Raw genomic sequence first — 15174 nt, forward strand, 5'->3', positions numbered from 1 at the left:
TCGTCGTCAAGGGCGGGTTCGGTTTTGAAGAACCCGTATGGGCAGCCCACACCTCCGTCAAAAAACCGTGTGTTTCCAGATGAGATTTCCTTTACCTCGATCACATGGTCACAGCACAAGGGGGTGTTTCTGAATTTAAAGAACAAACACACACACACACTTGGAACATGTGTGTGTGTTCCTGGGTCCACTTTGAAAGGAGATCTGAACCCATGCTGGCCCCTGTCCCGCCGGCTCACCGCCCATGCTGTGATGGAACTCATTTGCCCAGAAACGTCGGGTGTGTTGGCGTGATGACGAGGAACACGGTTTCGCACCGCACGGCACTCCCGAGGGCAAAGGGAAAATGCACAGCCAAGTGCGTTCGTGTTGGAAAAGAACAGGAGGAGGGAGTGGCTCGAGGTTCAGACTCACGTTACTTTCCAGCCTCATTTGGCGAAGCGGCTGTCTCCTTGGGAACCTGCGTGACGCGGTGACATCTGTTTTTCAGACTCAGCCCAGCGACTGGACACGCAGCCTGCGTGTCTGCGATGCGCAGATGGAGGCGAATCCATGCTGAGCTCGGCACAGGTTCGGCACCCCACACATCGGGTCGTCGTGGGGTTGTCATGGGGTCGTCCTGGTACCCAACACCCTGCGGCTTCCAGTGATTCAAAAAATAGAGTCGTCGTTTGAATGGCGTGTTATTTTACTCACACCATTTGCAGAGGCTGTCAACGTGGGAAGGGCTGAAGACTCTTCAAAACAGCTTATAAGCTGTTTTATGTACAATTCAAGAAGTGAGATTTGAACCCTACACTTTGAACCGACATTTTTATATATTAAAATAAGCAGTGGCTAATTTGAGAAATGGCCATCTACTCTTGAAATCAAGAAATAGGCCTTTCAGCTTCAGACGCATTTTATATCATTTATGCACACATTATTTATCCCTACAGCTCCCTTTAAAGAAATCAAATGGTTAAGGGAATCAGTGCATTTCTGGCCCGGCAAACGTTTCCTGCGCATCTGGGCCCTTCTAGGTAGTCCCCCACTGCACCCTCTGAACTCCTTAGTGAGACGTCTCCTTGCAGGAGGATTGTCGCTGGAGAAGCAGGAAGATCAGGAGGCTTACAGCAGTTGGCTTAGTGCGAGCACACTCTCTCTGCTCCACAATTAGAGTTTGGGGCCTGCTGTCAGAAGAAAATTCTAGAATAGCGCCGGGTACGTGTGGGAGGCGAGGAAGGGTGGTCTAAAAATAAACAGAGTTGAATTCCTTTGATTGGTTAGCAAGCACGACATCTTCTGCATGTTACATTTCAACAACACTCAGGGAAGGCTTGATATTTCGGTGCTGATCCAAAGGGAGGATGAGCTAAAGCGGGTTTGGAGGCACGGGCGAGGAAGAGAGTTGCTTCTAGTGTGAAAACCGCCCACTCGGAAAGCGTGTGCGTCCCTACATGGGCGGCCGCCCCCCCGGGCAGGGGTCTGGGACCTGCCCCTGCCCTCACCTGCCCCTGCCCTCACCCACCACGCACTGAGGGCTGCCTCTTTGCTTCGCCCTGCGATTTCGCGGTGGGGTGCATGTGTCCCGAGAGACCCCTGCAAAGGACCGTGAATGCGAGGCCACCTGGGTGGTACTCGGTCTGTCCCAGGTCTGGGGGTGGGGTTGGAGCCGTGCCGACCCCCGTCACCTTGGCTGGTTTGGCTGGGGCCACCTGGGTCCCTGCCATTCATTCCTTCCCTGAGCGTCACCGGTCTTCGCTGCCCTTGATGACAGGATTGGACACGCTGGGCCAGGACTCGGGCACGCCCGGAGCAAACTGGACCCTTGTCACATACCTATCACGGGTTACTGGTAAAAATTGGATAAGGAGACAGCCTTGCTATTGACGTTGTTCTGAATTAGCTTGCGTTGTGAACAACGGGCTTCCTCAGCGAGCTTCGGCTTCAGATGCCCGGTGTTGCCCTGTCGTCACGCCACCTGTTCCGCAGAGAACGTGCGGACAGCCCACCTCTGCGCTGTGCGCCCTGTGTTTCATGTATCTCCCCACTTTAGCTCCTGGCCGTATTATCAGATCCCTCCGACACAGAGCCTCTTCCTAAAGTTCGCTGATCGTGAACTCCACCGTAGCATAAAAACCGCCATGCAGAGCTGTCTGGCTCATAAGCAATACTAAATACGCGAGAGTTCTTACATGGTGACGCCACGCGACTTGGCAAAACAGCTTATTTAGTTTGAGCGTGTGTATACTGTCACTAGTATAGTTACCGTGCACTCCTACAGCCATTTAGTTATCATTGTCACTGGTTGCCAAAAAGTGGAAGGATTGTGTCCCTCTCGTTGTATCGTCCCGAGTGCTCTATGCCCAGAAAGCCGATGCACGGTTTCGTCAATCTCATAGTTCCTTTGCAACATCGAGATGATACGTTTTAATAAATTTATCATTTTAGAGACTCTTTAATTTCTTCCCTTTCTCCCTCTTTTCTTTCTATCCTTCTTCCTCCCTTCCTTCTTTCCTTGCATTTCTCCCTCCTTCCCTCCCTCCCTTCCTCCTTTCTTCCTTCCCTCCTGCCTCCCTTCCTCCTTCCCTTCCTTCATTCCCTCCTTCTCTCCCCACCCCCCACAAGAACTTAAGGGGCACCCATCACCTGCCAAGAACTGTAATGGGGCTCAGGAGCACCATGGTGATTAAAAGCAGAACTCATGCAATTTGCAGTCTGGTTGGAGAGAGACGTTGATTCACGGTCCCAGGGAGGAGTGTGAATCACTGGAGTGTGATCACTGCGGCAGCGAGCACTGTCACGGAGACAGACCAAGGGGGCCCCGCGAGGGCCTGCCAGGGGGTCTGCTCGGTGGAGCCTGGGTACAGCGAGGACCTTCGCTCGGGACGCGTGGACTGTGGGAAGGAGGGTGGGGGGAGTCGGAGGGAGATGGGGCGGGGTGGAGGGGGGAGAGTCGGAGGGAGATGGGGCGGGGTGGAGCGGGGGAGACCCAGGGAGGGAGATGGGGCAGCCCCACGTTTGAAGGCATTTGAAACGGCGAACACTGTGCTTAAAAACAAAAGAGGTTCTTCGTGGCTAGAGAACCGCGACCCCAGGGAGGAAGCGTGGGGGACAGACGGGGGCGTGGGAGGCGGAACGGCCGCGATGGGCTGGGTGGCCTGTGAGGACACACTGTGCGCTCGTCCTCGGGCTGTGGCTCGGACCGGAGGGCGTGCGGGGGTGGGGCAGGTGTGGCCCGCAACTGTCTCCTGTCCATCCTCCCGAGTCCGCCCTCACTTTGGGAACGCTGACAGGCTCGCCCCTCCTTTACTGCCCGCCCCCCAGTCCCAGCTGGTCCCCACCCACCTCGCAGCTTGGAGCCTCAGTCCGGGGACAAGCACTGGGGAAGTTTGCATCTGAGAGATCAAAGATTCCCGAAACCTGCTCTGATTGAGGAGGTTCCAGCACAGCTGCAATGTCCCCTTGAGGCTGCCGTCCGTCTCCCTTCCTGGAGCCCCGGGACCCCGGGCCAGTGGGGGCCCGGCAGGGGCCACCCAGGGGGCCTGCTGTCTGGGTCCTCGTGGCGCCGGGGGACCAGCCCCCAGACCCGTGTGCTGCAGGAGCCTGGTCCTTTCAGGGACGCTTTGTCTCCCACGCAACAAGGAGGCCGCCCCGCCCTGGGTAAGCGGAGAACTGAATCGCGCCCCCAGATCCACGAGTCAGAGCCCTGGCCCCTCTGTGTGACAGTGTTCAGAGGAGGAGCCTTTGGGTGGTCATTACCTTCAGACAAAGTCCTGGAGACGGAGCCCTCCTGGTGGGAGCGCAGTCCTTGGAGGAAGATTCTTTCTGTGTGTGTGTGTGTGTGTGTGTGTGTGTGTGTGTGCGCGCGCGTGCGTGTGTGCGTGTGTGTGTGCACGTGCATGTGTGCATGTGTGTCTGTGTGTACATGTGTGTGTGTGTGCGTGTGTGTGCGTGTGCATGTGTGTGTGTGTGTGTGTGTGTGGTGTGAGGGCACAGCAGGGAGGTGCCATCAGGAAGCGAGGGAACGCGTCCTCATGAGGGAACCAAATTGGCTGGCACCTTGACCTTGGGCTCCCAGCCCCCAGGACTGGGGGAAGTGACTTTGTCCAAACCACCCCACCGGCGGTGTTTGGTCGTCCCAGCCCTCACCAAGACAGCGGGTTTGCTTCTTGACTGTCCCCGACACACAGTTCCCAGCCCACTGCATCCCTTACCTGGAGGGAACGGGTCCCACTTTTGTCGGCCGCCATCGTGGTCAGAAGAAAGTCTGCCACTCAGCGGGGCCACGGGCATGGACGGCAGCACAGCGGCCAGTGAGAGCCGCGGCGGCGGTGGGGTGAGGTCCACGCCTGTTCTAAGTTAGTGACGTGAGTGACAGGGGACGCGGTGGCGGAGATACGGGGGGAGGGGCTCTCGGCAGAGGACACCGCCGTGCGGTGGGTGCAGCGCGGGACACGGAGTGGGCCTCTGACGGTGTGCAGTCTCCGCGGAAAGAGCTCCAGAGAACAGGCTCCTCTGGCCTGGCTCAGCGCACGGCGGACCGGGCGCAGCTGCTGCTGCTCAGCGTCTCCGATGCTTGTGAATCTTCCAACCCCGGACTCGCACGGACGAAGGAGCGCAGGACACGTGGGCCCTGTCTCTCCTGTCTCTCCTGTCCCTTCTGGAAGCCTCAGGGGCCCAGGGAGATTCTGTGACTTGGCCTCGTGTCCACATTTCTGCCCGGATGCCCTTCCAAGTGTTTCCGTTTGAACTCTCCTCCTTCAGGAAAACCACTGCAGGGCCCCCACCTCCCACCCTAAGAAGATGAAAAGAAAAAACTCTATAAAGATAGTTTCATAAAATAAACGGGAGGCATGTTCAAGTCAAAAAATAATTGACAGCTTCATACCCTAAGTTTTTAAAAACTTAGTTCACAAATGAAAGGTTCCCCACAAATGCGTGCGTTGTGTCTGCCGTGTGCTTCTGGGGCGCTGGGGCGAGCTGGCCAGCGAGGGAGGCTGACGGAAGAGGGGACGTCTCGGGAGACGCATTAGAAGTGACGCCAACTCAGTTCGGAAATGGCAGGCGCAGGAGAAGAGCGGAGTCAGAGGAGCGGCGTTCGCGGGGTGAGGACCGAGAAGCAGCCGCCGAGGTGCTGGGAAAGACAGGGACGAGCACGGGCGAGAGGGAGGGCGTGGGCCGCGGCGGGCCTGCCGAGGGGCCCTGGGAAGCGTATCTCAGTGCCCTCTAAATGTCCCCGCGGTGATGCACAGATGACGAGCTCTCCCAGGCGACTCCGAGCTCCTCTCTTCTCGTCCTCCGGTGCAAGCGACAGGGTGGGGGAGCCCTGGCAGGGCCAGACGGAGGGCAGCTCTTGGTCACAGCGGGGCTGCTCCCCGACGGAGCCCCGCGGGCAGCAGACACGGCCAGGCTCACGCCCGGGAGCCACTGTCCCCGGCCCGGGCCCCCCTGGCCGAGCCGCTGCGGTCCGGTCAAGGGGTGCGGTGGAGGAGCCTGTCAGCTGGCCCCGGGCCGGTTCTGTTGGCTTGTGCGCCGGTGTTTCTGGCCCAGGCAAGGGGCCCGGTGCGGTTCCGAGGCCCAGGGGTTCCCTCGGAGAAGGGGAACGCTCCCGCGCTCCCCAGAAATGGTCGCTCTGCCCCTTCACTCTTAAAGTGAGGGGCTCTCCTCGGCGTTGCAACTGTACTTAGGACGTGGGTAACGCACGAAAAGGTGCTTCACTGACGACAGCGTACAGACGGAGAACAGGCCCGTGAGACGGTGCCTGACGTCACTGGCTGCGAGGGAGAGACGGACCCACAGGACCACACCGCTCCCCATCTACGGTCGGTGAGAAGTGCAGTCCCCCCCGCCCAGTAAAGAGAGGGTTTTGTCTAGGAGGTTCCCCGTGCTGCAGTTGTGGTGTGTGTACACTGGGTCGGCCGAAAAATTTGTTTTTCCGTAAGAGTTCTCTAGTAGTGTTTAGTTGTCTTTAACTTCATTCAGAACAATTTCATCAGATTGTATTGTGACAGCTGTCGTATCAATGTGCACTTCAAAAAAAACTTACCAAAATCGGTGTATTTTTGTGTCGCCATTTCAATATTGACGATGGAAGAAAATATGCAAACATTGTTCGCATAGTATGCTTTATTATTTCAAGAAAGGTAAAAATGCAACGGAAATGCAAAAAAGACTTGTGCAGTGCGTGGAGGAGGTGCTGGGACTGAGCGAGTGTGTCAGAGGTGGTTTGTCACGCTCCACGCTGGAGACTTCTTGTTGGACGAGGCTCCGCGGCCGGGTGTCCACCTGCAGTTGATAGCGATCCGATCAGGACATTAATTGAGAACAATCAACATCATGCCGTGCAGGAGAGACCCCACAGGCTCAAAACATCCAGATCAATCGAGTTATTGATGAAAATGAAAAATGTCTTTTATTTTAAGGAAAAAACCATATGGACTTTTTGGTCAACCCAACAGATCATAAATAATGAGAAGTAAAAATAAGGCAGGGATAATGTGGTCAAGGCTGGCCTCACCAAGACCAGGTTCTGCAGGGTCGCATGGAGTCTGCAGTGGGCATCAGCACAGTGGCCTTTGTCCGCATGCCCCCCCCCGCCTCTCCCCCTGCCCTGTAGCCGGCAGCTGGGCGGGCTGTGCTGTTCAAGGTCACCCCAGTATTCCGGAATGAAGCACAAATACTCAGAGAGAGAGAGGGAGAGAGAGAGAGAGATGGAAGGAAGGAAGGAAGGAAGGAAGGAAGGAAGGAAAAAGAAAGGAAAGAAAGAAAAAGAAAGGAAGAAAGGAAGAAAGAAAGGAAGGAAAGAAAGAAGGAAAAAGGAAAGAAAGAAAGAAAAGAAAAAGAAAGAAAGAAAAAGAAAGAAAGAAAGAAAGAAGGAAATAGAAAGAAAAAGAAAGAGAAAGAAAAAGAAAGAAAAAGAAATGCCTTCTCTACGTGGAGCAGGAAATAACGTGGAGTGAGATTCCTGGTGGGCGCCTTCTTTGCCGTGCTTTGTTCTCTCGCTGTGGGATGCACACTGTCGCCTGGGTTCCGGCGCCCGAAGGAGTGGCCCAGAGCAGTGCACGATCACACACGCAGGGCCACAGTCCTGTCAGGAGTGGGGGCCTCCGGGGAGGGGCGGCGCGCACTCCCCCGGGGAATACGCGGCAGGTGGGCTGGCGTGGAACCTGACAGCGCGGCGTGGAGGGTCCCTGACCACAGCTCACCGAGAGAGAGGAGTGACTGCTGAAAGGCAGCTGGTATTCCTGGGAGCGCCACGTGAGAGACACTGTCGGGCGAGAATGGCATCTCCGCATTGGCGTTCACCAGGGGCACCCCCGACAGTGCCTGCGACAGCAGATGGGCTCTAAACTGGGGCCGGCCCCGGGCTGCAGCGACAGAGTGCTTCGCTGAGAAAAGAGAAAGAAATGAGTGTCGTTCAAAGAAGAGTGTGCCAATGCAGTCTTTTCGTGAAACCTAATCCTTTCCCTCGGCAATTTGCAGAACAGTGCACGTTCCTGAAGACTGTCCCCCGTGTCTTCCCTTATTTCCCCCGCGTGATGCAGCCTCTTATTTTTAGAAACCCCTTATTTGTCTACCAAGTAAGGTTTATTAAATTTGCTATCAATTATCAAAGAAAATTATTCCAGTGTGACGTTGAAAGCATGCCAAGTTATTAGAAACTATTTATGGGTTTGTTGGAGGGATGTTATTTCCTTTGCAATGTACACATGTCATCTCGGTTTATTGGAAAATTCAGGAAGTTTAATTTGTGTGCGGTGTGTCTCCGCCCCCACATTTCTCTTCGGTAAAGTCTGAACACACTTGCTCGTTGGACCTGCACGTCAACGACGGTTGGTTAGTGAGACGTGAGCTGACCAGACAGGGAGGGTGTGGTGAGTACATCGCAGTAACCCTCTGCGCTGGTAGGACTAACCGTATCAGTGGACGCGTGTGAGTTCGTTCTTACTGAAACACACGCTCTCTCTCCACGTCGGTGCTAACATTGGATTCAGACCGTTTGTGGTGCCCTCTACCAATACATTCTCACATCTAATGTGTGTTTTGGGGGACTTAGGATGACCAGAATTTAATATTCTTATGAGAAAGAACTTTGCCTTAGTCTGTCTATACTTTCCTCGTTTTTTATCTGGAGGTAGATGAGATTCACCCGCAGTTACAAAAATTAACGCAGATGTGTCTCCCTGGCCTTTCCTCAGTTTCCCCCGATGCCGACGTCTTCAAAAGCCACGTGCAGTGTTGCCGCCAGGGTACTAGGGGCAGCACAGCCAGGGCGTGGAATGTTCCTGTCCCCACTGAGACCACAGACCCACACCCACGATCCTCCCGAGCCCATTCCCACCTCGCCCAGGGTGACTGCCCACCTGTTCCTCATTTCCACCATTTTTAAAAATCTCAGAATGCTACATGAATTAAACCACGAGGATGTAACCTTCTGGGATTTTTCCACGCAGCACAGTTTGCTGGGAATGCTCCCAGGTGGACGCAGGGGAGTCAGCGGTCAATTCGTTTCCATTGCCGCGTGCTGCCACCCGCTGCGGATGCACCACCATTTACTTAACCTTTTACTGTTTACGGTTCCTCGGGGTTCCAGCTCCTGTCTGTCTGCAGTGGAGCCGCTGTAACCTTGGTGTGCAGGTGTGCGTGTGAGCCTGCCTGCGCATCACCAGGCATTCCGGGTCCTTCGCTTGTCCTGTGTGTGGTACAGTGCTGTTGCCTGTAGGTAAAGAAAGTCGTGCTGGGATCCCTAAAGGGATTTTGTTAAACCTACCTGTTAATGTTGGGAGAATTGATATTTTGACTACACTGAGTGTTCCGACAAGGCCTGTGCCTCCGTTTACTCACGTTCCTCTCATTTCACCACGTCTTGTGTTTTCTTGGGTTTCCACCCGATTATTTTGGATGACTTTAAGTGGCACCGCCTCTAAGAGTTGTCCTGTTCATGCTGCAGCCTTGCTAAGCATATAGACTCCTCCCAGGAGGTCCGTCGCTGTTGTTGCTGATTCCTTGGGTTTCTCTGCGGAGACAGCCAGGTCATCGCCGAATATGGACGCTTGCACTTCTCCACTTTCTCCATTTCTTACCCGCCTCACTTTAATTTGTTTTTTTTTTTTTTGCCTTATTCCACTGGTTGAGGACGTCTGTCAGTATGTTGAATGAGGGTGACAAGAGTGGATATACCTCCTTTATTCTGATTTTAGGAGGATTTTAAGAAATGGTCTTTCACCATTAAGTATAATTATAATGATACATTTTTTATAGAAGCTCTTTATCAATTAGAAGAAGTGCCCCTTGCTTCCTCAGGTGGTTTTATCCTGAATATATGTTGAATTGCATAAAATGGGGGTTTTTTTGCATTCATAGATATGATTTTATGATTTATGTGATTTTCATACTTTAGCCTTTTAATATAGTAAGTTAAACTGACTGATTTTTTAAAAAAATTCTTTAACTTAAATACACACAGAACACATGTGCCATTGAAGGCAGACTCTACACATTTGCTGAATGCGGTCATGAATCCTAGCCATCGTTGTAATCCCGATACTAGGAGCCCAGCTCCACCCCGAAACGCCCCCCCAGCGACACACTCTGGAGAGAGTGGCTGCCGGGATCCTTTGACAGGGAGCCACGTGAGAAACTCCAGTCCCCCGAGCAGAGCTCGGCACTTGACAACACCTGCTATTTGAGAACGCTTGAGTCCAACTTCAAAACGATATTCGGCGTGCTTTGGGGTGCCAGTGAAATGTGTCTGAAAACAGATTTCCCTCCGGTGTTTCCTTCTTGCCACTTGTGCTGTGATTCTTTTCAGCCTGGGGCACCTTGACTGCCCAAGTGTCATACTGAGATCAGAGCCCCCCGCGGTGGCCCCGGCGCCGCTGAGTGGCTATCTAGGTCTATTGTAATGCTCGTCATAAATCACAACGAGAAGTTTCTATTCTGCCGCCAGTAGACACACTCATGAACGCGGGTTGCTGAGGTCTACTTCACAAGCTCTCCTTCCTGCATTTGCTTCGTTGAAAGCTCAGATTGTAGAACTTGCCCAGAGAGGAAAATAACAAGTTACTATTGTGAATTAAGCCACGAGAACGCAATTTTCAGTAGCAGAGAATAAATGCTGCATTTCCTGTGCTCTTGCTGTTGCCTGAGAAGAACCATTAAGCTTCTTAATAATCTACTAATAGCGACACTTTTCATTTACCTGTGCATTAGCGATGGCCGCTCAGCGGCAGGGTTTCCTTAGCAGTGGATCGCAGTATCTCCCCCCTAGGCGGAGCTCTGCGGAGCAGAGAAGTCGCTTCACGTCTAACACCGTCAGATGGCCGCCCCCCCGGTGGCTCGTCTGCTCTGGGAAGTCCTATCAGCCCGCCTCGCGTGTGGTGGTGAGGACGGGGCTCTGTGTCCTGTGAGCGAGCCCTGGATCTCTGGGTCTTGCGGGGTGATGGCGGCAGCCTGCCCGCTCCCCTGGGCTCGGTCGGCGCTCAGCCCCACCCGCCGGGAAAACTCCTTCTTTCCTTGGGGGGCGGAGGGGGTGGGCCCTGCCAGCCCGCTCGGTGGCCGTCCCCAGCTCCCGCCTCACCAGAGAGGAACAGGCAGCTGAGCCGGAAGGGAAGGCTCACGGTCATAGCCAAACCCTGACTGATCCGAAGAAGTCAGAACAGCAAGGCCACACTGTGCTTCCCAGTCACCCTGGTCTCCAAGTATAACAGAGGTTGGTTTTGTTTTCTGGCAGCTTTCATTTTCTTGTATCTTCTTTTGAAGACTCTTATCCATGCAATTCCTTAATTCTTTATTATTGGGACCAGAGTCGGTCGCTTCTCCCCCATGCCTCCCCTCGTCCCCTCTGCGAAAGGGGACGCTTCTAAGGCTTCCTCCAGGACGTGCTGCCCCTGGGAACTGCCTGAAGACGTCAGTCCTGAAACGCCCTCACGCTGCGGGAAGGGCCCTGCAAGCCCGGGTCCGTCTGCAGTCAATCGCTCTCCGGGTAATGCGGAGCCTGGAGTAGCTGATGGATGAGACCTCGAGGACAACGCAAGGTGCCCTGCGTCTCTGGTGTGTCTGCCGCTCCACGCGGCGCCGCCCTGAGCGGGAGACGCCCGCTCCCACCAGCAGACTTGAGGGGTCCTGACGCTGACCTTCTGGACCCCCCTACACGCAGGTGCTGCTCCTCTGTCCCTAAAGAGAACGAACGGTGCGAGTGGAGACCACGGTGCCCCGGCCGCAGTCAAGTCTCCTTCCGTCACCACGTGTGGGGCCCCCGTGCCCTGTACCCCCGCCCCCTTCCCTCTGGCCACCACCCTACTGCTGTCTGTGCCCGTGAGTTTTATTCGTTTTTCTCATTTGTTCAGTTGTTGCTCTCAGTTTTATCTCCCGCGTAGGAGGGAGACCACGTGGTCCTTGTCTGACTTGCTGCCCGTAGCGTGGTATTCTCCAGGTCCAGCCACGTGGTCGCAAACGGCAGTATTTCTCCTCTTCTCGTGGCTGAGCAGGGTCCCAGGGTGTATACGCACCACACCACGACTGACTTTCAAGGACAAGTATGCGACATGTTCACGGAACAGCGGAAGGGGGCGTGGCACAGGACAGGATGACCCCTGTGGTTCCCGAAACCTGTCACACAGCCTGGTGGGGGGGGGGGGGCCGTGTGTGCCCACCAGGAGCCCTGCTGCTCACTGAGATTCAGGTCGTCCCGGGTCTCCTCGCCAGGCAGGGCGACCTCCTGACCCTCCCCGAACAAAGAGCGGTACCGGCCGAGCGAGTGAGACACGGCCTCGGCCCGGTTCCTGTGCGGGCTGGCAGCCTGAGGTGTGGGAGCACGCCGCCCACCCATCACACCTCAGCCCACACGGCGTCCCGTGAAGAGCGTGAAGTGTGGACTAGGAAAGTGGTCGGAAGGTGACGGCAACATTGTCTTCGGCCACGGGGTTGTGAGTGGTTCTTACGTTTGCGGATGCTGCTTCGTGTACCCTTTTCCCCGCGTGGCATCGATTCGTTACAAAGAAGGGCCGGGGCTAGAGTCCCGGGATCTCTGGGGCCGTCGCCGCCTTGCGGGGTGGTGGGAGTGGGTCACTGCGATGATGGGCGCCGGGATCGGGAAGTCCTTGCAGCGGCGGACAGTGTGCCGCGGGCCGCACGGTGCTCGCCGCTGGTGCTGCGGCTGTGACCTGGAGGGACGGACAGTTTTGCTCGGTGTCAGAAGATCCCCCTCACTTCCAAGTTCATTTCCACACCCATGAAATCACGCGGACCTGCTGTCACGGGCGACTGAGACTCCGTGTGAAAACGTGTGTGACAACACCCCCTCCTCGCGCCAGAAGTCGATGACAGACTGGAAGTGACACGTGATGGCTGGAACCCTCTGTGCGGACGTGGGGTGCTGGGGTGTCTGGTCCGGGGGGCATCAACACTGAGTCAGCCCTGTGGGTCCCCGAGTGGAACGTTCTGCTCACTGCTGCAGGTTCAGACCAAGTATCTCAGGAGGCCTAACTCCGCTGCTAGGTGGTTTAGCCATCAGTCCCCAGGTTCACGGAGACGGAATCGATATATAACATCACCGTACGCCGCTTCCTAAAAATTACAGCGTGCCCTGAACTGTGTGATGGTGGTTTGTGTGAATTACAGAAAAGAAAAACAACTGTGTGTACATTTGCATGTGTTTGTTTCCGTTTGATGTGGGTTTATGGTGTACATGCAATCTACATGTATGCTACTTACACACTGACCAGCAGGAGGAAGGCCGGCCTGAGTGTGGTTGGCAGGGTAACAAATAATACGGGCGCAACAGTTTATCGTTGTAATTTGAACATTTCACCTACAGTGGCATAGGGTATGCCTGAATGTGATACTGCGATGCCACAGAATTACTGCTTATGACTTTATAATACAAGGTTTTGTCATTAAAGGGGTGTTACTTGTGCCAGGCTGTGTATGGGGGTGCTTCCGATTCTCTCACTGGCTGTGGTGTTTGGAGGTAACTACCGTCATCGGTCCCTGTGGAAAGACCCTCAGACGTTTTCTTCGGCAATAATTGCATTTTCAACCCTGTAAGGATAACAGAGCATTCACTAGCAGATCAAAATGACCGCCCAAACCCCGTGGGTTCGTTCACCGCCCTCGGGAAACACAACTTACAGACGCCCTCACAGCCAGCTCCCGCGGAGCAGTATGTTGATGTGTGACTGTACTTGCAGGATTTAAAAGTCTGTTCACTGGCATCGCTTCCAGTTCAAACCCTCTGCTGCTCTGACGCTCCGCCCGAGGCTGACGCTGACATCCAGCGCAGATGTGAGCCGCTGACAAAGAAACCCTTAGTAGAGCGTTCGCGAGCGCTCCGTCCCAGGCCGGCGCCCCGCAGGGTGGGCGCCCGGAGGCGGAGGCCCCCCAGGGCAGGTGGGCTCGGGTCTCCGCTGGGGACGGTGTTCGAGGGGAGGTTGACACTTCGGCGTGCGCTGTGGGGGTTGGGGGCGGCAAGCCCCGAGCTCTGTCGTCACGGGAGAGCGCGGGAGCGACCCGACAGTGCGCACCGATGCCGTCTGCCACCTGTGCACCCTCACCCACGGACGCACTTCATTCAGCTGGAAGTCCTCGCCGCCCCGAAGCCGTCTGTATTCCAGACAGAGGGCGAGCAGGGTGCCTGGACTCAGGCGTGGTGCCGATGGGGAGCAGAGGCGGTCCACCGTTGACACACACCCATCAGAATCACTGTGCAGCTTGGGGTTTCGTTCGGAGACAGCTGTAATTCAGCAGTACGTGGCATCGACCTTGACTGCTGCGAGTGCGTTAGGGAGCGTGAAGCCGGTGCGGACCCTGAGAAGCCGAGACCCAGGGCTCCGGGGGCGCGGTCACTCAGCGGGCGCCCTCCAGCGCGGCGTTGGCACAGAGGTCACACGGTGCTGCTACCCTGCGGCGCGCTGGGCAGTGCCGCTGTGGGGCCATCGCTCATGCAGGCGGTTGTTTTCATACGGGGTGTTTTTGACTGAAATCAAGGCGTTTTCATAAGGCTGGAGATACTGACTAAATAGCAGAACTGTTGCACGTTCCTGGTGGGACCGAGCGTGGCAGGGGGTGAACGGGCGTTAGGAGGTGGGGGCTTGTTCCTAAAAAGAGGGACCAAAGAAATCGGTTTTGTTTTCTTTTGTCTCAAGCTGCTCTTTCCTTCCAGCTGCAGGACAGGGGAGGGCAGCCGGCCCCGGCCCGGGGACGGGGGTCAGAGCTGCAGGGTCGTGCCTCCCCCCTCCACGGCCGGCCGGGCCCTTCCCAGCAGAGGAACATGCTCCTTTGACCCCGGATCTCCAGCCGCCCGTGACCAGCGTCTGCCCGGGTGTTCCCTCATTCTTACTGACTCGGGGGTTTTCTTCGCCGTGTCACAAATACGTCACTCGTTGAACATGCGCGTGGTAAATACGCCCTGTTTTCCGGAGTGCCTCACCACCCGTTACCTTTATTGTTTTGTTTACTTTTATGTATTGCCTTCTTTCCTTTTACAGTGACTCTGGGTGTTCCGTCGGAGACACCCTTGCTCACTGCACAGCGGCGGAGGTGTTTTTCCCGTTGTTTCTGTCCGGAAGTGCCGCCGTTTCACACCTTACGGGAAGGTGTGCGTTCATCGGGGACGGAGGTCCGTGCGCACTGGGGGGGTCCTGACGCCTCTTCCACCCGGCTGGTGATCGGCAGCCCCGTGTGTCGGGAAGACCCCTGTCCCCCCGTGCGGGTATGTCTGTGGGGCTCTCTGCTCCGTCCCCTCAGCTCTCCGTCTAGGGTCGCACGGACGGGACACCGCCTGGGTTACTGTGGCCTTAGAGTAACTCGTGCTGTTAAGTGGCATGAAGTCTTCCATTTCGCCCTGGCTGGCGTAGCTCAGTGGATTAAGCGCAGGCTGCAAACCAAAGTGTCACAGGTTCGATTCCCAGTCAGGGCACATACCTGGGTTGCAGGCCACGGCCCCCAGCAACTACACATTGATGTTTCTCTCCCTCTCTCTCTTTCTCCCTCCTTTCCCTCTCTAAAAATAAATAAATAAAATCCTAACAAAAAAGCCTCCTGTTTCATTCTCCCTCCACGCTGTCTCGGGTGTCTCTGGCTCAGCCCATCCACATCACAGTGTTCCTCAGGAATCGATCCTTCAGAAACTCCTGGGCTCACTGCCACATGCAGTCTCCCCGGACCTGTCAGGGGACTTTTGAGATGTTC

The 15174-nt window shown here is 55.6% G+C and overlaps 1 protein-coding gene across 1 annotated transcript in view; it reads left to right on the forward strand.

Annotated features, from left to right (window-relative positions):
- The first annotated feature begins 4276 nt into the window (after positions 1-4276).
- CSMD1 (CUB and Sushi multiple domains 1) overlaps positions 4277-15174 on the forward strand; it is a 687628-nt gene continuing 676730 nt past the window's right edge. The window contains exons 1-2 of the mRNA XM_045821269.1: positions 4277-4321; positions 4467-4611. Of these exons, the coding sequence (XP_045677225.1) occupies positions 4277-4321; positions 4467-4611 (190 nt within the window). The remainder of the gene's footprint in view (positions 4322-4466; positions 4612-15174) is intronic.

Source organism: Phyllostomus hastatus, unplaced genomic scaffold, assembly GCF_019186645.2.
Source record: "Phyllostomus hastatus isolate PE091 unplaced genomic scaffold, TTU_PhHast_1.1 phas_scaffold_46, whole genome shotgun sequence".
Taxonomy (NCBI): domain Eukaryota; kingdom Metazoa; phylum Chordata; class Mammalia; order Chiroptera; family Phyllostomidae; genus Phyllostomus; species Phyllostomus hastatus.